The 25,743-nt window shown below is 34.8% G+C and overlaps 1 protein-coding gene across 5 annotated transcripts; it reads left to right on the forward strand.

The window, feature by feature from the left end:
• Positions 1–11,898: 11,898 nt before the first annotated feature.
• On the forward strand, positions 11,899–22,177 carry LOC122294464 (UDP-galactose/UDP-glucose transporter 5B-like). Of its 5 annotated transcripts, XR_006237629.1 has the most exons (15): positions 11,899–12,266; positions 12,355–12,520; positions 13,699–13,812; positions 14,024–14,116; positions 14,278–14,343; positions 15,462–15,560; positions 18,235–18,314; positions 19,047–19,159; positions 19,768–19,856; positions 19,936–20,022; positions 20,129–20,197; positions 20,287–20,459; positions 20,852–21,106; positions 21,209–21,312; positions 21,826–22,177. XR_006237629.1 is itself a non-coding variant. In XM_043103219.1 (12 exons), the coding sequence occupies exons 2-12, from the start codon at positions 12,407–12,409 to the stop codon at positions 20,371–20,373; spliced, it is 1,011 nt and encodes a 336-aa protein (XP_042959153.1). In that variant the 5' UTR covers positions 11,899–12,266; positions 12,355–12,406; the 3' UTR covers positions 20,374–20,712. The 5 variants fall into 5 exon arrangements, 2 of the variants coding, with proteins under 2 accessions (XP_042959153.1, XP_042959154.1); XR_006237628.1 differs by lacking the exon at positions 21,826–22,177 and having other exon boundaries at positions 21,209–21,750; XR_006237630.1 differs by lacking the exons at positions 20,852–21,106; positions 21,209–21,312.
• The last annotated feature ends 3,566 nt before the right edge of the window (positions 22,178–25,743 follow it).

Here is a 25,743-nt window from a genome sequence, read left to right on the forward strand (position 1 = left end):
GCGGATCGGAGTAAAATCCGTGGGGAAAGAAATGGCTCTTCCGGCCAAACGGCCGGCCGGATGGGGGAGATATTTGGTGGGAAGGTGCGCCGGAGGGAGGGGGTTCGAACGAGACCGGCGGCGAGCCAAACGGTGGCCGGACGGCGGCGGTCTGGGCAGAAAACAGTTCCGGCGACAGGGGCAAAAACAGAGCAGGTGCAGCCACTTCCGGCGGCTCTCGAAAGCAAACGGCTGGTCCGATGGCTCTGAAAATTGGTGGGGATGATCTATGGTGGAAGGGGAAGAGAATGGTGGTGACGGTGCATCAAACGGTGGCCGGACGGCGGAGAACCGGCCGGTCAAAGGGGCAGCGACGGGATGGAGAGAAAAAGGGGCTGCTGCGTACGCGGGAGAGGAGGAAGAAGAAAGAAGAAGAAAGAAAAAAAAAAGAAAAAGAAAGAAAAAGAAGGAAAAGGAAAAAGAAAAAGGAAAAAGAGAAAAGAAAAAGAAAAGATGAGGGAAAAGAAATGAGGTCCAGTCCTCACTCCGGAAACCAAAACTGATCCGCCGAAAACGATTTTAAAAACCGTAAAACGACTAAATAAAATAAACACATCAAATAAATTAAAAACCAATTTAAAACACATTAATTCAAAATAAATAAACTAATATATTAATTAAATTAAAAACAACCCTTCAGTGAAAATACACGTAAAAGCGGGTCATCACAACACTTCTCAGTTGATGTACTCTCCAACTTTTCAGATCATTAAATAATAATGATTTTCCTTCTTCTTCTTCTTCTTCTCTTTTTTTCCAACAATTTGATGGACAAATACATATCACTTTGGTATTCTTTCCATTTCTACTATTTTTTTTTTCTTTCAGAACTTACTCAATTGAACACTTTGTAACTTGTACTCTTTTTTTTTTTTGTCTTCTTCTTCTTCTTCTCTTTAATTAAAAATGATAAAATAAAAAAAGAAAATGTAAATTCCACACCTAATATATACTTGGAAGTAAAAAAGATAGAAAAATTAATGTATAGGTTATACTCTAATGTGGAGAGGTATGGATGATATGGGCATATGAAAAGAAAAAGTTACATGTGTTTATTGGCTCAAAGTTGGCTACTAGGGGTCTATGATGGAAAGGGTTAGCTTGAAAGACTCAAACGTTGATCCTAAGTTGACATTCGTCATATCCGTAGTATATCTACCATTTTACTACAAACCAGGTAATGATATTCTCAAAAGAAGTGCCCAATTCAACATATCAATAAACGTTTATCACAATTTACTGCATTTATATACTCTCAATTCTCTCCAAACTCACATGAAAACTTAAGCAAAATAGTTCTCTAACTATATGTGTCAAACCACCATCTTACCACAAAGTTTAGATGAGTGGATTAAGGGTTTTGTAAATGCTTCAGCAAAACTAATTATGGTGGATTTGGTGAATTTACGAAGATGGTTATGAACGAAAATACACATGTGAAAATGATGTATATGTGATGCAAATTAAAAAAATTGACACATGAAAATATGGTACAGAGTTCTAACAAGTATTTTAAATACTGAATTTGCACCACCACCTCCAACTTAAATGAAACATTGTCCTCAATGTTTAAAAATTAAAATTGAATGGAGAGTAACTAAAAATGGTAGAATACACCCGATGAGTGACGTGAGTAGCTCGTTAAGCACTAAAGATGGTAACCTGAATTGACAGAATAAAACTAACCTACAAACAAAGACAAAGAAAACAACAGCAAACAAAAAGAAAAAGAAAGAAAATAAGAGAAAATAAAAATAAAACAAAGAAAAATAAAATAAATGAAGAAAAACATACCTGGGTGGTGTGGTTAAGGTTGATAAACTGGATCTACAAGTGGAATGTCTTTCACTTTCGAAACTTGCCTATCAATTAATACTTTAAGTCGTTGACCATTTACTTTAAAAATCCGACCATCCTTAGGATCTTCTATTTCTACCGCTCTATTTACAAAAACATTATTTACTACAAAAGGGCCAATTCACCTAGACCGAAATTTTCCTAGGTGCTTATGGAGTCTAGAACCATATAAGAACACTTGATCATTAGGCTTAAACGTTTTTCTCAAAATATTTTTATCATGAAACGCTTTAATTTTAGCCTTATAGATTCTAGAGTTCTAATAAGCATCATTTCTCAACTTTTCTAACTTGGTCAACTGAAATTTTCTAAATTTACCTGCTTCTCCCATGTCAAAATTGAAATGCTTGATAGCCTAATAAGCTCGATGCTCGAGTTCCACAGGTAAATAGCAAGACTTCCCCAAAAAAAGCCTATAAGATGACATGCCTAAAGGAGTTTTGAAAGTTGTACGGTAGGCCCAAAATGCATCAATTAGTCTTAATACCAATCTTTGTGATCCGGGTTGACCGTTTTTTCTAAAATTTGCTTAATTTTCCTGTTTGCAAGTTTTACCTGTCCACTTATCTGGGGGTGGTAGGCAGTAGAGATCTTATGTACTACCCTATATTTTTTTATCAAAACTTTAAAAATGTATACCCTAATTACTAATGATAGCACGTGGTGTACCAAATCAAGATAACACATTCTCTTTGAGAAATTTAATTACCGTCTTATTATCATTGCTCTTGTAAGCTGCTACTTCTATCCATTTTGATACATAATCTACTGTCACAATAATATATTGATATTTGAAAGAAGGATGAAATGGTTCCATAAAATCAATGCCCCAACAATCAAAAATTTCAATCACTAAAATTAGATTTAAGGGCATCATATTACGACAAGATATAACTCCTAACTTTTGATACTTTTCACATGAGCGACAATAGATATTTACATCGTTAAATATGGTGGGCCAATAAAATCCACACTACAGAATTTTTGCAGTTGTTTTCTTCATTTAAAAGTGGCCCCCACAAGTTTAAGAGTGACAAAATTTCAAGACGCTAGCAATCTCTTCATCAGGGATGTAACGCCTTAAAATTTGGTCAGAGCAGTATTTGTAAAGAAAATGATTATCCTAATAGAAATTACGTACCTCAGTTATGAACTTCCTCTTGTCCAAAGCGCTTCAATCTACTGGTATCTTACTTGCAGTCAAATAATTTATAATATGAGCAAACCATGGTAGAGAAGTAATAGATATTAAATGTTCATCTATAAAATCATCTCTGATTGGCAGGTGGTCAGAGGTGTTCTCAAATATGAGTATCGATATATGGTTAACCACTACGTTTTCCACTCCTTTCTTGTCTTTGATGGTGATGTCAAATTCCTGCAAAAGTAAAATCCATCGTATTAATCGTACCTTAGCATCCTTCTTTGTAATAAGGTACTTAAGAGATGCATGATCTGTAAAAATAACAATAGAAGAGCCAATTAAGTAAGCACGAAACTTATCCAAAACAAACACTACAGCTAACAACTCTTTTTCAGTAGTAGAGTAATTCATCTGAGCACTATTTAGAGTTCTATTAGCATAGTAAATAATGAAAGTCGTTTCCTCCCTTCGCTGTCCAAGTACAGTACCTACAGCAGAATAACTTGCATCACACATAATCTCAAAAGGTAAAGTCCAATTAGGTGGCTGCATTATGGGTGTTGAAGTAAGCTTGCCAATTAGCGTTTAAAGGCCTCTTGAAAATCTTGTATCCACTCAAATGGGGTATCTTTAGTTAGGAGGTCACATGGTGGTCTAGATATGATGAAAAAATTCTGTATGAGCTTCCTATAAAAGCCCACATGACCAAGAAAGCATCTCACATCCTTTACTATCATAGGTGGAGGCAACTTAGAGATTAATTCAATCTTAAATTGATCAACCTCTATCCCCCTAGAAGAAATAATATGCCCTAAGATAATATCTGAAGGTACTATATAGTGACATTTTTTCTAATTCAAAACCAATTCCTTTTCCTCACAACGAGTCAACACCCTCTCTAAATTCAATAAGCATGCATCAAAAGAAGATCTAAAAGCAGTCAAGTCATCCATAAAAACTTTCATGCAATTTTCTACCATGTCACTAAAAATGCTCATTATGCAAAGTTGAAAAGTAGTTGGTGCATTACACAATCCAAATGGCATTCTACAAAAAGCATAAGTACTAAAAGGACAAGTGAAAGTGGTTTTATCTTGGTCTTCTAATGTAATTTCAATTTGATAATAACCATAATAACTATTCAATAAATAATAGAAAGGATGACCAGCTACACGCTCAAGAATTTAATCAATAAAATGAAGAGGAAAATGGTCTTTTTGGGTGGCAGCATTCAATTTTCTATAATCAATGCATATCTGCCACCCAGTCACAAGTTTTGTAGGGATTAACTCTCACAGGTCATTCTTCACTGCAGTAACACCTGACTTCTTAGGAACAACCTGTGTAGGATTTACTCATTTACTATCAGCAATATGATATATGATTCCTGCATCTAATAATTTCAGCATTTCATTCTTCATCACTTCTTTCATAGTAGGATTAAGCCTACGTTGGGAGTCTTTACGATGGCTTCTAAATTAATTTTATTAGAACAGATTAAGGAACTAATACCTTTTATATCAGTAATGCTCTAACCTAAGGCACTTATGCTCACTTAGGGTCTGAATTAATTTCTCACCTTGAGACTCAGACAATTTAGATGAGATAATAACTGGAAAAGCATCACCTGAATGAAGGAAAGATGCTTTAAACCCTTTTAAACCCTTAGGTAGAGGCTTCAATTCAACTTTGGGTGCTTCCACACTGGACGGAATTTGTTTTTCACTTTTCTCATGCAACTCTTCAAACGTTGGTTGCCATGCCCGAGTGCTATAATCCTGAGTTTTATAAAAAAATAGTACAAATATCAACTAAATCAGATGAATCACTGATAGAATTAAACTCAAAATTAATAAGAAAATACTCAAGGGGATCAAAATCATGAGCTAAAGAAACTCTCATATCCATGAGTGAGTCAATCATGTATGTCTGCTGGCTCTCGTCATCGTCTTCTGGCTGTTTTCCAATATGGAAGATATTCACCTAGAGAGTCATGTTTCCAAAAGAAAGTTTCATGAGCCTATTCCTGCAATTAATAAGTGCATTAGCAGTGGTAAGGAAAGACTTAGCTAAAATCACAGGAATTTTAGAAGTAGTATCAACAACAGAATTAGTGTCAAGGATTAGGAAATCAACATGATAATAAAATTTATTAATTTGAATTAGAACATCTTTTATCAAACTTGGAGTACTTTGACTGAACGATCAGCCAATTGCAATGTCACAGTGATTGGTTTGATTTCTCCCAACCCTAACTGCAAATAAATAGAATATAACATTAGATTCATTTTAGCTCCTAAATCTAGCAAAATTTGCCCAAACTCATGATTTTTAATGCTGCACGTAATGGTTAGGCAACCAGGATCCTTGTACTTGAGAGAAATTTGTTGCTCAATTAGAGCACTAACTTGCTCTGTCATGAACCTGTCTTCTTCACATGGTACTTTCTCTTAACTGTATACAAATTTTTAATAACTTTTGCATAAGTAAGAACTCGTTTAATAACATGTAAAAGAGGGAGGTTAATTTTTACCTGCTTGAAGTTCTCCAAGATTTCATTGTTAGGATCAAAAGTTCGCTTATTCAATTTTAAAGTTTGAGAAAATGGTACCTTAACTGGATTCTTTATTGCTTCGGCTTCTTTGGGCAACTCAGCACCACCATTGCTTTGATCCTCTTCCACATCATCTGATTTGTTCGTTGTTAGAATGTGTAATAACTTACCACTTTGTGTCACAATGGCATTCACATCTTTTAGATTCTCTTGTGCCATGTGTTGACCCTAGGGTATGGATTGAGTTTGAGAAAGGAACTTACTTCGCTCATTCACACTCAAGGAGCTCATTAATTTGGACACTTGACTCTTTATCTCATTTTTTTCTTCAACAATATGCGTAATCAAAGATTCAAACTTTTGGTTAGTCTTACCCTATGAAAAGCATGCAAAGTGTCTTTTAAAGGACTCCTAGAAGATAAAGGTGCATGATATGGTGCAAGATATGATCTAGGGAGTTGTGCAGGTGGCTGATTTTCAGACTTTCAGCTAAAATTGGGGTGATTACGCCACCCCGGATTATAGGTATTAGAAAAAGGTGTAAAAGGCTTCTCGTACATACCTAAGGCATTACATTATTCCTCATACTTCCCCCTCATCTCAGTAAATGTGGGACACTCTTGGACAAGGTAATCTACCCCGCCACACACAAAATATGGTCCAAAAGACTCTGCATGATTAGCCACGTGTGTTGGCTTTAAGTCTTTATTCTTAACACCTTTATCTCCCTAATGGGCATCTCAACTTTAGTCTTTAGGTTATCATCTTCCCTGAGATGGTAAATTCCACCACCATTTAGGTTTCCTGCAGGTCGTGACCTATTTGTGCTCTCAATAGCACTAGCTCCAGTCCAAGTGTGAGCTTTTTTAGCAAGCTCATTGAGGTATTTTATGGCCTCATCAAGATCTTTATGTAAGAACTCACCATTACACATCATCTTAAAAAATTGACGCTTTCTAGGTATAAGTCCCTCATAGTCTTTTTAAAGTATTGGTCTTATATTGGGGAAAGTATTTATTAAAGAAGACCCAAGTCATCTCATTCCATAACTCAATAGATCGTGGTCTCAATGAGTATAGCCAACTCTTAGCTCTATTCTTCAATGAGAAAGAAAAGAACTTAAATCTCACAATGTCATCAGTTACATTTTGACTATGAAAAGTCGCAACTTCCTCAAAGTCCTTAATGTGCACATATGGATTTTCATTTTCCAAGCCATGAAAAGTAGAGAGTAACTGTATCATCCCTGTTTTAAAATTCAATTGACGAGTATTAGTTATAAACATGATGCATGATGGTATGGCTGTGTGTGTAGGGTGGAGGTAATCCTGAAAGGTCCTAGTGGGTTGATTTCCGTGTTCACTCATTTTCTTAGAATTAGAAAAATTATCAAACAAATGATTAGAAAAATTCGACTCTGACTCTGACGCTAACACAAGTCTACAAGCAAATTGACCCAAAGCATCTCTATATCTATGCATGCAAGGTAGAGGAAAATGCAACATTAAAAAAAAACTACAAAAAGAAAAAGAAAATAAAATAAATATGCAACAAGCTAAAAGAGGGAACAAAGTTACCGCATTTACAAACTGCTAAAAAGAAAAACCAACTCACAATTCTTCTACCATCTCCTCTGTAACAATGCCAAAATTTGATTACGCCCAAAGAATAACGCGGTAGTTGTAGCACAACTTTAGGGTGTCGATTCAACAGAAAGACAATTTAAAAGAATAGCAGAAGGAAAAAAGAAACTAAACAAAAATATTAAATAAGTAATTGAGAACAAAAATTAATTTTAACTGTAAATTTAAGTGAAGTAAAGTGATTAACGGAAAAAGTGCTCAAATTTAACGAACAGTAGAACGTCTGGAATTCTTTACACAAATCCGGTATTTTAATTATTCTTAATTTATTGGATAACTCAATTAGGAATTCAATTGCCGAAATTTCTAATAAGAAAGTATAGATTTATAAATTAAAATTAAATCAAATGTAATCCTTTAAAAAATCATTCATCACTTTTAAAATACGTAAATTACTATCTCTATTGAGAAACTCCAATGACGATAATATATTTAGGGAGTGATATTGCAGCAAAGAACTAAATCAATATAGATAAATAATTGATCCAAACGTAATCAAAGAGCTAATCCATTCAATAGAAAAAGCATGACTGAATCCATAAACAGAATAAATTATATGATTATTCGGAAAAGAAATCATCAACAATGAATTGAGAATGATAAAATAAAAGAGTTTTAGCAATTAAAAATCAAATACATGAATTAAAAATAAATTAAAAATACCATCTAATATGTAAGTTCATCCTTATCCCTACTTGAGAATTTAGTTACCCATAAATATAATAGACAACAAGAATCTTCAAAAAAAGATGAAGCGAACGATGGCCATGGAAGTGATTTTCTCCTCTTTTCAAATTTACCTCTTATGCCTCTCTTCCTCCCTATTTCGTGCTAATGATATGTTTATATAGGATAGGAAAGAACTCCTAATATTTTTTTTAATTTTTGCATAAAAAATCGCCTAAATTTTAGGACTCATCTTGGCAGCTATGTACGTGTTTCAGGAGTTCGAATTTGAAAATTCTTATTAGAAACAAATTTATAGCGGGCCCTTTAAAGTAGCTTTCTAATGCATTAAGAATCACATCAATCCGATATTTGAGTAAAAAGTTACGGTCAAAATATTAAAGTATGTCCAAACAGTATCCTAACAAATTTCGGACTTGAACTTCTTGCAGTTTCATTTCGTAATTTTTTTCTTGATCTAAATTGCTCTCAAATCCCATGAATCCCTTCCTTTAAATTTGATTGGGTCTTGACTTACTCTTTTATAAACTCTAAAATTAAACATAAAAAAATTATTTAGGAGTATTCCAACATAAATAAAAATTTAATTTAAGAATACACATTAATTCATATAATATCTATTTATATTTTAGTATTTTAATTCAATAATAAACTATTTAGAATGCAATTTTAAGCACTCATTATGTCAAAAAGCCAAAATACTTTTATACCTGGGAACTAATAAGTACAAAAATTTTACTTGCAACTGCCCGGGAGAACCACTGTGTAACCGGCGTCCACGTGGAAAATGATTCTACGTGAAAAATGAAAGAATCATAGGTATCAACTTCACCAAAACTTCCTTCGTCTGTCTCTAAATCTAGAGGCAAAGACTACAGGAGCAAGAAATAGAGAGCAGAAAACTACGAGTCCTTACATAAGCAGCATCTACTCAAGGTTTTAAGTGGGACATCTTCTTGTCTGGATCTACGATTTGGTGAGGAATTAAAACCCCAATCAATAAATCTCAAAGGAACTTCCAAGTCAAAATCAACTTAGGTTTGTAAAAATCTTTTTTTACATAGGGAGATGAAGCGAAACAACAAAGTTACCTCCCATTTGTATTGGGTTTGACTGTAAATTTTGATTTTTTAGGCTAAACTTCACTGGCGTCTGTGACCCAGATGAGACTGTCACCTAGCTTTTTGTGAATGCTTCTCTTTTATTCGCATACTTGGCCTTTGTGTGCAAAAAAATTTAAAAAAAAAGATGAAGAAAGGAGAAGAAGCATCTGTAGAGAGAGAGAGAGAGAGAGAGAGAGAGAGAGAGAGAGAGAGAGAGAGAGAGAGAGAGAGAGAGAGAGAGAGAGACGTTGCACATTGTGGGTAGGAGAACTAGATCTGTGGTGGTGATCTAATGAACCAATTGGTGGGTTGCATCTGTGTTGGGCACCGAATTTGTGTTGGGTATTTAAGATCACGCACATGACTACCATGTTGGGTATCAAATCTGCATCGGTGTTTGTTGCCATGGGTTGCATCTGTGTTTGTCGCCATGGGTTGATTTATTTTTCAGGATATTTTGGGGGTCTAGGCATATACATATACCCATTTAATAGAGGATTTTGTAAACAGGTGGAAGATATTAGGATGTGGGGGCATTCCATTCCAGACATTGTTAAGTAGTCTGTTATTCTTGAAATGTTTATGTAATTATAGTAGGCATTATTTTTAATTATAGGAAAACTTCATTAGAAAATTGAGAATTACAACAAATGCTTATCCAACCAAACAACTTGAAAAATATGCATAGGAGTAACTACCCCCATATAGCTACATCATCCACATGTTAAGCATAACAAGCCATGCAATGAGCAGCCTCATTACCTAGTCTATGAATATGTTGGATATGACAAACACTAAATATCTTCACTAAGCATTGTGTTTCCTGCACTAGATGATGTAAGAGTGAGTAGGAATCTGTTGTTGTTTCTTGGAATTCCTTTATCATCATCAAACAATCACTCTCTAGAACAATATAAGAAATTCCCTTCTGTATACAGAATTGGAGACCACTAAACATTGCTAAGAGTTCCACTAGTTAGGTTTTGCAACTTCTTATTTTGCTTTGCTGACAACCATAATAACCTCCCCATTCTGATCTCTTATTATTGCCCCTACCCCTGCCCTCTATTGGTTGAAAAACATGACTCCATCAACATTAATTTGAAAAAACCAAGAGGGGGTTGCCAACTACATTGAGTCTTCAGCTTTCATTTGGAATTAGGCATCTGCTCCTTATAATATGTTTGCACAGACAAAACACGAGCTACAATTTGCTTTGAAATGAGGTCGAATTTCTCATGTATTGTCTTGTTTATCCTAAACTAGAAACCCTAGGCAAGTACAAAGAATAGAACCAAATCTTCTACCATCCCTTTTTCTTTAAGCTCCAGTACAATATCTAAGAAACCCCTTTGTTCCTCATTATCTAGCAAGGCATGCAAGTACCTTCTCCACATGTCTTGGACATAGGGGCAGTATAATAAAGCATGTGAGAGACTCTCTTAATCCTTTCTACAAAAGCAGCATGTAATATCAACATTGACATGTTTTTACAATAAGTATACTTGAGTAAGCAGATAGTTCTTACAGGCCCTCCATGCAGTTATACTTGGTATTCTTGTAATGCTTGCAAATGAATGAAGTTGTTTTAGTTATAAAAATAAAAGAGTAATTATTATTTAATTTGAGAGTAAGGACTCGTCGTACTCATATTTTATTAATATATAACATAGCATTCAAAATAATTATTATATGAATAATTTTAAGATTATTAAGATAATATTGAAATATCATGTGATTGATACACACATTAATAAATATTATAGCTCATCTTATGTGTATGGATATTAATACATACTATGCCTGTTTTGTGTGCAGATCTCTTATTTACCTAAAGTCATAACTAGAATTTAAAAAAGGCTTATACTCGATAGAGTGGTGTTTGTAGGTTGTGTCAAGATCAACGGGTCAAACTTTTAAATTATAATCCGATCCATTTAAAAAATAAGTTATGTCGTGTCTTTTGTATTGATCCATTTAATAATTAATTATAAATAAGTCAACACGACATAAACTCATTTCAACCCATTTCATGCAATGAGTTGAACTAACATGCATAATCTATGTGATTTGATCAACATAATTTCATATAAAAGTTAAAAAATATATTTATTAGTAACCATAATATTTTAAAAAAATAATAATACTACCTACTAGCAAAAAATATTAATATTTTTTAGATTTTAACTTATAATACAACTTTTATTACAAATCCAACAATATTAATATGATCATAGGTTAGAGTTAGAATCCCGACAATAGCAACGTAAACATATTGAAAAATATTAACATCATAATTCAATAATAATTTTGAAATAAAATTGAAACGGGATATTTTTTGTTAATTTCAAATTAAGCGGATTGATTCGTTTATTATTCAAGTTTTAATGAATCAACTTATTTTGATTTGAATTTATTTATATTAAGTTTAAACTAATTAAATTCGTATTATGTTGATGTTAAATATACAAATTCTGTCACTTATTGCCAATTTGCCACCTCTAAGTATATGTTTGAGATTGTGGTAAGAAATATAATTTATAGTTTTAAGGTTTATAACTTATAATTTAAATAATAAGTTCTATACTTCAAAAATTGTTTATTGTTTGATAAACATGTATATAAAACACTTTTAAAATTAATTATATTAAGTTTTTAAAAATATAAAATTATCTATTCAAACTTTTTGATAAAAGTTTCAATTTAGTATTTTTTAAAAATGTAGATTTTCAATTTTTTTAAATAATTATAATACTTTTTATAAATTTATTAAATATATTTTTTTTAAAAAATAATTTTTAAATTTTCTATCTCAATTCTAAACAGGCCATATGGATATAAGGATAATAGCGTACTATCACGAGCAATAGGCTGAGCTGGCTTTTTATATTGAACTAATTTAGCTCCCAAAAAAGAGAGGGGCGAGAAAAGGTCGCCGGAGTCAACCGAAGGAGATGCTCGCTGCCGTCGCTGGTGATCTCAATCACTGCTCAACTACTATACATATTTATTAATTACATACACATAAAAAGGTTCAGCCTTTCCCCCTACTTCCATCGCTTTCAAGCTCCAAGTTGTTGCCCTCGTTCTCGCACGCGCGCTCTTCAATCTCTCCGATCCTCGATCTTCGGGCTCCTTCGTTAACCGGCCCTTTTCTCTGGCGAACCGTTAAGTCAATACTCGGCACATCTCCTGTTCTATGCCTATTCGCGACGCCGTCTTGGCTTAGACTTTGTGAGGTTATATGCTAGTCATCTCTCTTTGATTACATGTTTAAATTTGCAAAAGATTAGTGTTTGTGGTGATTTTTGTTTAATTTTGGTGAAGTGAGTACGACAGAAAGAGAGAGAGGTTTGGAGTGTGTGTGTGTGTATGGGCTATGGCGGAGCCAACATCAGGTGCAGGTGGTACTTGGAAGGAGAGCAAGATATGTAAGATGGTTTTTTCTGTGGTCGGAATCATGTCCACCCTCGTCACCTACGGGATCTTACAGGTTTCATCATTTTTTTTCCTATACTTGTTTTTTTTTTTTTAAATTTATTTTAGTGTTCTCTGTAGATTATAACTTTTGGATTGTTTCTGTTTATATTGTCATCTGTTTATGTTATCATGTGATTAAGTTTGCCAGCGATCATGTGTGCATCTTGCGTTCATTTAAACGTTTATTTCATCTACTAATTTATTGAAATGCTGATTTTACTGGCTAATTCAGATTTGGATAACCTTGAGATTGATGATGAGCTGGTGGAATTGAATCATGTGCTTTCGTTGTATCTCTTGAAGATGGGTGCCATCTTTAATATACTACCTGTGTAGATTGGATACACCCATTTGTGCTTTTTAAAACATCTATTACTCATCTTTAGTAAAAATAAAAAGAATAATTATCGATACTAGGAATGGCAGAAGATTCTGGTGATCAGTTTCGAATAATTAGATTGATGAGCTTTTAGAATCTTAAATTTGAAACGCTCAGATGTTTACGAAACTTTCTTTTTGCCCTTTAGTGGCCATGCTTGAAATTATGTTTGCAAGTCTTTTCAGATGTAAAGCACACATAGCTGTTACCTTTTTTTTTTTTGGGTTCTTTTTCGATAGTTTAAACAATCATTACTAGGTGGGCATTTTTTTTGATTCATGAGCCCTCATTTATGGCAGAGGAATACCGTGGTAGTTGTGCATTTGAATGCCTGCCTTTTGCTAACTGTTTCTTATTCTAGTGGAGGCCAAATCTTCTACCATGGGAGCCCATGCATTTTTATTTTTGTTTAACTGATATAAAGGAACTTGTTACGATGAATCCAAAAGTGCGCTGCTTATTCGCTTTTAGTCTGTGCTGTAAATTTTTTTTAAATTGTTAAATTTTAACTACATACTTCTTGCACCTGGAGAGTTTTTTTTTTTTTTTTAAATTTTATTTTCTCTATATCTCTTCAGTGTAACACAATAAGCCAATGTGCTCTGGCACAATGACTCACCATAGACTAAAGCAATGATCTCTTGTATTACATCTTGTATACTTGGGCTTTGCCTATTCTTATTAATACTACCGTTTACTTATAAAAAAAAAAATAGACTAAAGCAATTACTATGTTGCAAATATATGAGCATATTTGATTGCTAAGTAAGACACTTGAGTGAATCAAGTCATGAAATTTCATCTCACTGCAGGAAAAGATCATGAGAGTGCCATACGGGGTTAACAAAGAATATTTTAAATACTCCCTGTTTCTTGTTTTCTGCAATCGCATCACAACATCGGCCGTCTCTGCAGGTGCTTTACTGGTGAGTAGGCATGTAATGTATTTTCTTAGGCTTCTAGGGTCAGTAGAAGTTGCTCCTAGAGTATAAAACTGACAATCACCCAATTGGATTTTTCAACTGTGTTTTAACTGCAATCTATCGAATGTGGTCACACTGCTGGAATGGCTTTCGTTGCTTCAGCAATTTTTCAGACCATAATTCTTATTGTCTTTTGTAATTCTTTTTGTTCTAGGCAAGTAAGAAAGCCCTGGACCCAGTAGCTCCAGTGTACAAGTACTGCCTTGTGTCAATATCAAACATACTAACCACCACATGTCAGTATGAGGTAATCTTTTGTAGATTGTCACAGTTATTACATGATTAGTCACTCCATAGGGAAAACTAATCTGCTTTCTCTGTTTTCTTCTTTATAAGTATACTAAAGAAGTAGTTTTTGTTTCAAGTTGATCCGTTTTATACACTTTCCTGATATAAGGCTTGCTGCAGGCCCTGAAATATGTCAGTTTTCCCATTCAGACACTTGCTAAATGTGCTAAAATGATACCTGTTATGGTAAGTTAATTGACATTTATTTATTCTGGTGGTGACAGTATGCTGAAAGAATGCTTTGAATCTTTGATTGTTAAGGCTAGTGAATCTTAGGATTTTCCTCTTTCGGGGATGTTCTAATAATATGGAAATATATTATATCAAGTCAATAGAATGTTACATTTTTATTGTTTAGAATAAACAAACTATGTTTTTGTTCTATGGCCTGTTGGTTTGTCAATAATTTCTATAACCTGTACATGTATTCCTACATCTATAAGTGAAGAACTGCTTCTTGTGGGTGTTTCACACTGTGCTTTCTCACTTGTTCCTATATGACTGGGAAGTGGAGAAGTTCTGTTCTTATGTTTATGATCTCATTTGAGTCTTTAAGGAATTGGTTAGAATTTGTTGTCATCTCTTCATTCTTCATTCCATCATAGCAGTTGAATTAAATTCTTGTTGAAAAATGCTAACCAAATTGATGAATCTCTTTCTCTCCCCCCCCCCCCCCCCCCCCCCCCCTCTTTTTTCTCTCAACTAAGCTTTAATGAATGTCAAATTTACTGGATAGTTTATGTGGTTTTACTGTTCCTATTTCACAATGTGATTTTTTTATTCTGGCTTTTACTCTCTTATTTTCTTTCATTTTTTTTTTTGTTTTTGGGGGGGGGGGGGGGTGTTGTAGATGGATGTGCATGCACTGATATTAAAATGGATCATAAACTTACATCTGGAAATTTTAGCTCCAGTCTGGTGCAAGGATGGGTTTTAACTCAGTCTCGTTTGGCACCTTTTTCTTCCCACATTCTATACCACAATAACTGTCATTTTAGCCTTGTCCCACCAATCTGGAATCAAATGTCTGTTCTTTAAGCTTATTAGAAATATGAAGGCGAAGATAGCTGGGGGACAGGGTTAAATAGTAACATTATTAAGACGTGTCCTTATTTTATCTTCACTGTTCTTGGTGGCTTCACCTTTTCCCTTCGTGAAAATCATTTGATGAAGTTCATTAATCAATTGATGAGTTGCATTGCTTTTGCCTTATTATTTACATAGAGAATATTTATCTTCCCCATGTAATGCTTCCTATTGTTACAAGTGGTAAAGCCTTGTTCTATTTTCTTACTGTTAAGCAGGTTTGGGGCACTATTATTATGCAGAAGAAATACGTAGGACATGACTATTTGTTGGCTTTTCTGGTGACCCTGGGCTGTTCAATATTTATTCTATATCCGGTAATAGCGGTGGTGCTGCTCTCCAATTCTTTGCCTTCCCCTTTGTTTTCTTATTTTTATTGGTAAGATAGGAACCTATGGCCTAGCCCCATTCCCATCCATCCCACCTTTCACTGTGTGAGCTAATGCTCGGAGGCTTTTCCCTTTTTTGTATGCATGTAGTTGTTTGTGCCTTGAAAACTTGTGTTGAAAATCAACACACAGCCATATATCATGTGCACACTGACACTTGGTTCAAATTCCATTTGAATGCGCTTCCCATGAAAATCGAGGTAGCTTGGTTATTTCCCAAGTGTAATGACAACACTACTCTCTGGTCCTATTTAGCTTTGGAGTACTATTTGTAAGCCAATGTGGAGAGCACACCTTGCTCACCACTTGTCAATTTTTGATTTGCAAAAAAATTTTAAAACTAAATTATCTTGCAAATCAAATCTTGCCACGTAGGCCAGAGGGTGTCCTCCCCACCGGCTTGCTAGTATAATTATTATTTTTTTTGATAGTTAATAAGAGAATTTTATTCCAAGTAAATATGCATAGCCCAAGTACATAGGAAGTATACAAGAGAATATACCTAAATACAATCTATAACAGAATACTACTAAAACAGATCACGACTAAAACAGAAACAGACCATTACAAAAGTTCCCATCCCTTACAAGATTCTTCACTCAAAAAGTGCTATAGAAAAACTCCTTAAGTTCCCCCATAGAACGTTCACAGTCTTCAAAACACCTTCCATTCCTCTCCAACCAAAGGCACCAAAATAAACACAAGGGGATCATCCTCCGCACTGTTGCATTGATTCTACTCCCCTCAATACCTTGCCAACAAGCCAAAAAATTCACCACCTGAATAGGCATCACCCAAGCAATACCTAACCTTACAAAAATCTTGTTCCACATCTTCGTTACCACTTCGCAATGAAGAAAGAGGTGTTTAACAGATTCACCATCCTTCTTACACGTATAACACCAATCAATCAGCAGTATACCTTTCTACCTCAAGTTATCTGTGGTTAGAATTTTCCCAAGAGACACCAGCCAACAAAAGAAAGCAACTTTGCTAGGCACCTTGGCCCTCCAAATACATTTCCAGGGGTAGTCATTAACACCATGACTAGCTAACACCTTATAATAAGAATTCACAGAAAATCTGGAATTATTATTTTGCAACCACTGCAGCCTATCCTCCCTAATCTGATCAATCTTCATATCATATAATCTTCCAAAAAAATCAGATACATCATCCACTTCCCTGTCCTGTACATCTCTGTTACATTCCACAATCCAATGAAGCATGTTATTAGAGAACTGATAACAATCAGCCTCTGCAGCCCCTTTATCTCTAACAATCCTGAAAAGATTAGGAAATAAATACGTCTAAGCAGGATCTCCGCACCAAATATCATGCCAAAAATAAATTTTTGTCCCATCTCCCACTTTGAACTTTATGTTTTTGACAAAATCCCCCCATTCCAACCGAATGGACTTCCACAACCCCACCCCATACACCCCTTTTACTTCATTTGTACACCAATTTCCCCACATCCTCCCATATTTAACATCCACAATTTGTCTCCATAATGCATTACTCTCATTTTGATATCTCCAAAATCATTTCCCAAATAAAGCTTTGTTGAAAAGCTTTAAATTTCTCACAACCAACCCACCGCATGTAACCGGTTGACAAACTTTATTCCAACTCACCAAATGGAATTTTCTTTTCTCCCCATTACCATCCCACAAGAAATTCCGGAAAATCTTCTCTAATCTTTTTGCCACCCCCGCAGGTAAAGGAAAAAGGGAAAGGAAATATGTAGAAAGATTAGACAAAGTGCTTTTAATCAAGGTAATTCTTCCCCCTTTTGATAAGTAGAGTGTTTTTCAACCAGCTAACCTCTTCTCCATCTTTTCAATGACCCCATCCCAAATAGAAATAGATTTGTGAGGAGCGCCCGGAGGTGGACCAAGGTATCATAAAAGGTAAATAAGCTACCTTACAACCCAAAATGTTAGCCAAATCAAAAATATTCCTGGCCGTACCCACAGGAACAATTTCCGACTTAGATAAATTAATTCTAAGTCCAGAAACAGATTTGAAACAAAGCAGTAAGGCTCTCAAAGCTCGGATATGATCCTGGTTTGAATCACTAAAAATTAGAGTATCATCTACAAAAAGGAAGTGTGAAATAGTAATGCTGCCCCACGAGCCATCTCCTACTATAATTTTTATTAGTATAATTATTAGTTTTGTAGTTGGCCACCAAACTGCTGAAACTCTCACCTGTCAATTACAAATCCGGTAACACAAACTTATTTTGAAACTCAATTTGGTTACTTGAAAACACATGCCATCCACTTATATCTGAGTTGGTATTATGACCATTCTCTATCTCATCACAACCATGGCCATGTTTTATTGATAAGTAACAACCATGACCACATTGTCATTTGAATCTTTTGGTATGCATACTGGATAAGGGCATTTGACAGCATATGAAACAGCACGACTTGAATCTTGAACTAAATATATTGTAGTGGATTGTGCTCTCATAATGTTTGCTTTATAAAATTAATGCTGCTTGTTAAAATCCAGTTGAACGCAAGTTAGTTCATGTTCTTGTGTTTAACTGGATTGTAATCTGAAATAATTCTCTGTATTTCTTCTGTAGGCAGCATCTGAGATCAGCCCATACAGTCGAGGAAGGGAAAACACTACTTGGGGCGTCTCCCTAATGATTGGTTATCTCGGGTATCATATTTTAGGCTCATATCCTCTCATTATTAGGACAGTAATCTCTATAATTAAAAATCTCTTTGGCATTAGCTATTAATTTATATGTTATCATTCTTTTACTCTGTTATAATGTAAATTTTCTATGGTAATCAATAGTCTTTTTTACTTATAAAAAAACAATTTCTATGAGAATGCCCCTTTGTTGTACACCTTATTGATCGACGCTTGACTCCTTAGACATTGGGAGATTGAAACACCTAGAGTCCTAGAGTGTGATTGTATAAATGCCAATAATACTGCCCAATAAAATATAGAGTAATGCTAAATACATGCCTAGGGTATGCAAGCCTCGCATGGGCCCTTTGGAAAAAAGTTGGACTTACCATGAAAAAATGGATTTTTTATTTTTCATATGGCTCCCAATTTCTTTTCAAATGGTCTGCATGGGCTTGTTTACCTTAGGCTTGTACAAATCATTTTCTTAAATTGGATTAGATACATATAGTTTTTTGTTTTTTTTGATAAGTTAGATATATATAGTTAGCTGTCTATTACAGCAATAGCATACAATTGTCTCAATGCTTCATTTCATATTACCCTCATATCGACTTGATTGAAGTGATCGACATTTATATTCTGATTGTTTTGTGGTTAGCCTTGGGACTTACCTTCTAAATGATTAAACTGGGTTATGGAGGGGTGTCTATTTGTTCTGTAAATTCATATGCTCATGGATGTGGTTAACAGGTTTGATGGATTTACGAGCACATTCCAAGATAAACTTTTTAAAGGCTATGATATGGATATACACAACCAAATATTCTACACAACATTATGTTCTTGTATTCTTAGCTTTACAGGCAAGTTCCTTATTGTTATTTCAATCTTATTACTTCTTTAAGGCTCTGGTTGCACTTGTTTAAGACTCTGGTAAAATTTTGGTTAACTGAGGACATATGATGGGGAAATGGGGCTGCATGCAGAAGCATTATGGATGGGCTGTGTTACCATTTTTATTTCTTTGCTGCGTTTGAATGATTTAAGAATGATATATTATTAGGATGCATGTTCTATGGGTTCAAGATTAACTCCACCATAATCTTCAACAAGAGATCAGTGTTAGTTTAGTGGAATTCTCAAGATATGATTTATCTCTTCACAAGTAAGGATTCAAAACTTTTACGACTGTTGAGCTTTGCTAGCTTGTTCTCGTTTACTGATAAAAAAAAAAAAAAAAAAAAAAAAAACCTTTGCTAGCTTGTTTAATTGCCATTTTTATGCATAATTACACAGGTCTTAATTCAGAGCATGACCTGTCTCACAAGTTCAGCAATGATGTCACGACACTTTGAGACACTTCTATGCTAGTTTTTCTTCTGTGCATTTTTTCTTGTTCTAGCAAGTTTTTTCTTTGTGCATTTTGGTGGTTGGTGATTGATATTTTTTTATGTTTATCTTTTTAATTTAGGTCTTATATTACAAGGACATCTACTTCCAGCTGTAGATTTTGTTTATCGCCATAATGATTGTTTCTTTGACATCACATTGCTTTCCACTGTAAGTGACCTTTATCTTCCAGTTACTGCATTTTCCTTTTCAAACAGTTTTTTAGTCACTATATGCCCATTTTTTGCAGGTTGCAACCGTGAGTCAATTTTTCATTTCCTACACAATTCGTAATTTTGGGGCCCTGACATTTGCCACCATTATGACCACAAGACAGGTAATGTATAAATCTCCATTCAACTGTTTTATCTTTCTTTCATTTGTGCCTCAAAAACTGCTGTTCTGACTGATGTTATCTTCTCAATCCCTCTTTGTTGATGAAGTTGGTGAGTATCATGCTGTCATGTGTCTGGTTTGCCCATCCCCTTAGCTGGGAACAGTTGATCGGAGCTGTAAGCATCAACATGAATTTCTTCACTTATCTGTTTATTTTTCATATTTTTGGAGTCCAACAACTCTTAACATTTGATATGCCAATCAGGTTATTGTCTTTGGTTCCCTATATGCAAAAAGCTTCTTGAGAAAAGCACCTCAACGATCTTCACCTTCAGAAGCTACAGAAAATTGATCTTCTAGGCCAGTGTAGTAATCAACGATGAGTTTCAGTCTTACGGCTACTATGAGATATGGCACTCAATTCGGTCTCTAACTAAGGTAATAGGCAGCTTTAATTTTAATTATAAAGCTGCATTTTGGACACCAAGATGGCTAATGCTATAGCTAGTTAACTTAAATCCGGATCATGGTATGCACACAAAATTATATTCAGAGTTGAAAGGATCCTACAGCCCCTCATTTGGATTATTTATTTATTTAATTACTTTTGTCTTTAATAGGAATTACTGAAAACAATGTACATGTTTGCTTTTCCTCTCTCAAGGAGAATTAATTCAATTGGTTGATCTCACTACTTTGGCTAGCTGTACAACATTGAACATCAATAAATTGTCATGTGCCAATTAAACATCAGTTGCATTCAGAGGCCTAAACATGAAAAGTTTGTTCGCATCCCACAGTACTCTTTTACCCCCATATTTTTGTTTCAGCCTCATCAGATGTGGTTCCAAAGGCTTCAGGCGGGAATGTTTGTTTCGCCCCTCCCAGCCTTGAGCTCATTAGATGGTGGTGTTGTCCACTCCGGAGTTGCGCCACCTTCTTAAGCAGAGTAAGCCAGCCTGGCGATTTGATTCTTAAATAATCTTGGCTGAGGCGTGATTTTAACTTCCAATAGCCACGCCTACGTTAGACACGAGCTCCCCACCTCTAGATATGGCTCATGTCGCTCCATCCCCGACTGGCATGTGAGTCTCATGTGCTGGCATCGCCATGTACGTCTCTAATGAGTCATTGCCAATCTAGGTTGTTTGATTCTAATTATCTCGTAATGTTTGAGTTTTTCCTAGAGAAACGCTTCTGACAAGACAATCCTCTAACTGGAGATAAACGGAAACGAATGAGCTAGTGACACATAAGTGACCCTTCAACTATCCTGGGTGCCACATTGCAGGTAATTTTTTCTCTATTTCTGTCTTCCCCCCAACCCAACCCAACCCACCCCACCCTTCTCTCTCTCTCTCTCTCACCGAAAACCCCTCTGTGTCAAACTGAAGACCCCTCTCTCTCTATCGTACTGCAAGCAAGCAACAGGAATCCATCAACAGCTACCATTAACACATTGGGGTTTTCGAGCTGGTTCCATTAACACAAATACAAAGTTTTGGTATTCTATTGTTCGGTATTTAATTAATATGGTATTAAATTTGTTTGGTATTCTATTGTTTGTGGTGATGGGTCAGTTTTGTTGTAAAAATTGAAAAGAAAGTCCTATAGATCCCTCTGATCATTAAGTGGTAGATGGTCCAACTATTTAGAAATTAACTCGAACCCAAAGAGAAAAGTACCTTCATTCTGTAAAATGGAAGCCAAAATTTTTTTCCTTTCTCCATATTCTGTTTTTCAAGCTTTGTTCTTCATTGTAAAATAATGGAGGGTTAGGGTTTTATGGGTTTCGGTTTTATAGGGGAGGAAGGGAGATAGCGAGAATGAGAGACTAAAGGATGGGTTTGAAGCAGCGAGGGATTTTGCTTGGTGGGTGAAGGAGATAGCGAGAAGAGAGAGGGATTTTGCTTGATGGTTTCGAAGCAGAGAGAGGGATTTCGCTTTCGTGTTGCGTGAGAGAGAGCAAGAGTTCCCCTGCGCTGCAGCTTGGAAAGTTGGTGATGTAGCCCTTACGTGGCTTTCACCTATTGGCTTTCGATAATAAGGGTTGGTAGGATAAACCGGTCTGAAGTTATTCTCTTTTTCTTAATCAAGGATTCGAAAGAAAAAGATGTAGAAATCTGCTTTGACATTTTTCCATATGAAGTCCAAAATTGCATAGGGTCTTTATTTATTTTTTAAAGTAATAATATTATATATATCAAAAGAAGTAACCTAGTATACTGAATATATGCAAGAAACACTTAGCCTATATAAAAGAGCCCATAAGGACCCAAAAAGCCCGTGAAAAACAACTCAAAATACATGAAGCCGGAATTGGAATATAAAACACCCTCCTACTCTAATCCCAATCCCTTGTTTCTCGTCTTCACAATGCTCTCTTTATACTTCTCTCTATTTGAATTACCACCCTTAGCGTCGTAGTTGATTATCCAAGAAAGATGCAGTAATTCCTTATTTTTCTTGAAACTTGATTTGGTTTCAAGCGCGTGGCTTGTTTCAATCACAGTGATTAGTTCTTTAAATTGATCTTCACATCGTCCATATAAAATTCTTACGAAATGCTAAATTTCATTAACTTTAGGTAGAATCTAATCCTCTATCGGAGGAACAGAGATTGGGAGAGCAATATTATCTCCAAACACAGTATTCAATTGCACTCTCGATTTATAGTGTTTATTGACTCGATAGTTTGATTCTAAGAATATATTACCGTGCAAATAGTGTTTTCATATGAGGGAATGCATTTATCGATAAATGAGAGAACCCATAAATTTATAGCTCAGTTATTTTATCACCTAATAAATTATGGAACTTAAACGACTAGAAGCAGCTTGACAGCAAAGATTGGAAGGGTTGGCAAGAATGTCCGAGAAACCAGAAAGCTAAAAGCCATAATTATAATTGTCTTTTTCGTATATTTCCCCAAGAACCAGCCTGGTGCCACTAATATCTCATCGCTCGCAATCATCTACTATCCCGTTTACAAAAAGTAAAATAAAAAATAAAAATACAATTTGGAAAAAAAAAAAAAACAATAAAAAGGATGACCTTTCTGTGTGCCACCTAGGGAGGTCCTCGATGGCCATTGTTGGGCATTTATGTGTGGAGCTTGGTTGTGTTTGTGGTGCTCCAGTTTAATGACTTGACTCGATAAGGATTTGTTGTATTTTTTTGATAAATTTTTAATGAAACTTGGGCCATATAGCGGAGGCTAGGATTGAGAATTTCTAATTTGTTTTGGCTACTTATCCAACTTGACCTATTGACGAGGGTTTATTATATCAAAAATTTTATGTGTAATTATTTTTTTATTCTTTTACGTATTTTATTGATATGATTAGTTGCATATTAAAAAAAATTTAATGTAACTAATTATATCAATAAAGTGTTCATAAAATATATAAAAATAATTATATATAACCTTACTTATAGTTTTGTGGATGTGGGAACGTAATTCCTTATTTCGTATTGTGATTAATTTTACTTGTTTTGCGTTGTTTTTTTCTTATCGTTCCTGTCAGCCGCCTCTTTGGGGCCACCCAAGAGGTGATTCGCGAGGGCCATTTCGTGGACGGTTTGCGACGAGTGTTATTCAAATTTGATCAAATCGGATAGAATGATAATATTCAAATTTCAACCCACATAGACTGTCCTACGAGGATGTTTGGTATGTAGTGATGTGAAGTATTGAAAAAAAAAAAAATCCAATTTAAGTCATCCGGAAGGATTATTTTCATCACAGATTAAAAGGGATTTTGCTAATTTGATCCAGCTTTTGATCCGTCCCTCGTCCAATCATTTTACCTTCAAATTCTATATATTAAAAAAAAGAGTTGAAAAGATATATAACAAATAAAAACAATTTAAAGGATCATAATTTTTAGTTTATATATATATATTTTAAAAAGTTGAAAAGATATATATTTTGATAACAATTTTTAGTTTACATATTTATAATCAAATATGGACATTTATTTAGGAATATAAGATCTCTTCAATCAGTTATTAATTATATTATTTATTTTTATTTTATTATTGTATATTTTAATTGGTTCCATAGAATCTTAGGGGTGTATGACAGTATATGCAGACATGACTGGTGATTCCAACATGAACATAACATGAAATTAGTGGGTTTGGTTTTGATATAAATGAATTTAGGTTAAAACGGGTTGACTTATTAATACACGATTAATAAACAGGTCAAACTGTTTTAACCTAAAATCAATCAACAATAATCAGTTTAAATTTTCAAAATTACAATTTTATTATTTTTGGATTTAATAATGATATTTCTCAATATGCTTATATTTTTATTGTTAGTATAAGTGGATTTTTTTCCCTTAGGCTGAGGGCCCAGAAGACAAGTCCAAACATGGGCAGCTCGGTCAGGTTGGGAGGCCCCTTAGCTCATTAGGGGCCCTCAACCCGTCAGAGGTCGGCCTATGGCTATAATCACACGAGAAGACTTTCAAAACACAAGGAAAGAGGAGGCACCTCACCTCGGCATCCCCTTATGATCGATGCCTAGTCGCAGATAGCACTATATAGGTAGGTAGGTGGGAAACGTAGGGAGCCATTGATCTTTTGACAAGCAAAGGAGGAAGAGCTAGAAGGTGTGCATTGCAAGATATAAGAGATAAGGAGCCAAGCCGCATCAAAGAAATTTGACTAAAGGAATTATTGAGAGGACACCTTGACACGAGGTATATGCAGTTGACCCATAGAAATTTAGTATAAAGACCAATCCCCATGTATGAAAAACTCTCTACTCACTCACATAATCTACTAAGAGGATAATGACTTAGGCATTAGAGACTCACCGGCCTCCATCAAGATCCTCGATTATTTGTGTTTTCTCTATATGTGCAGGCCCAAGAATGAAGACCCGAATCGCTAGAGCCTGGTCTAAAGGTGTGCGAAACACAACGTTAACAGTTGAGATTGTAATTTGGATTTATGTTCATAATTGTAATTGTTGGGTTTCTAATATTGATTTTATTCTAGGTTAAAATCTAAAAAATATTGATATTTTTGGTTAGTAGGTAGTCTTATTTTTATTTTGAGATATTGTTGCTACTAATACATATATATTTTAACTTTTATGTGAGATTAGGTTGTTTGGATTGAAAAATACTCTCAACCTATTTCATCTAATTATTACAATTTTTATAAATTTTTGTACAAAACAATCATAAGATTAAAAAAATAATATTTTATTCAGTTTTTAACTTTCATTTAAAATCATTTCATCTTATCTCACTATCCAAATAACCTCTAAATTAATCAAGTTAAATGGATTATGCACGTCTGTTCAACCCATTAACATAAAACGGGTTGAAATGGATTGTGTACTGATTTCTACTTATTACAAAACAAATCAAAACATATTATATCATGTCACTCGTTTTTTAAATTGGTCATGTCAAGGTTTGAAGGTCCGACCCATTTAGTTTAACAAGTTGTGCTCGGGTTGACTCATATAATTGAATGTCTATGACTTAATGAACCACATAATATTGCCGGTTTTTTTTTTTTTTTTTTTTTTTTTACTTCTACTCATAAAATTTAGGGGTGAAAACCGATCGTTCGGTTTCAGTTTTGGACCAAAACTGAAACTGAACCGACATCATCAAAAGTGGATGAATCTCGACCGAAACCGGCCGTTTAAAGGGGAGAAACCCGTCTACATCGGTCTCGGCGTCACTCCGGTCGG

The sequence above is a fragment of the Carya illinoinensis genome, chromosome 14, assembly GCF_018687715.1.
Source record: "Carya illinoinensis cultivar Pawnee chromosome 14, C.illinoinensisPawnee_v1, whole genome shotgun sequence".
Taxonomy (NCBI): domain Eukaryota; kingdom Viridiplantae; phylum Streptophyta; class Magnoliopsida; order Fagales; family Juglandaceae; genus Carya; species Carya illinoinensis.

Excerpts from the sequence above, each read along its gene's own strand:
- LOC122294464 (XM_043103219.1), top strand. The coding sequence starts at position 12,407 with ATGGCGGAGCCAACATCAGGTGCAGGTGGTACTTGGAAGGAGAGCAAG. Across the intron at positions 13,813-14,023 it reads TCTCTGCAGGTGCTTTACTG|GCAAGTAAGAAAGCCCTGGA; the intron begins GTGAGTAGGCAT and ends TTTTTGTTCTAG. Across the intron at positions 18,315-19,046 it reads CTAATGATTGGTTATCTCGG|GTTTGATGGATTTACGAGCA; the intron begins GTATCATATTTT and ends TGTGGTTAACAG.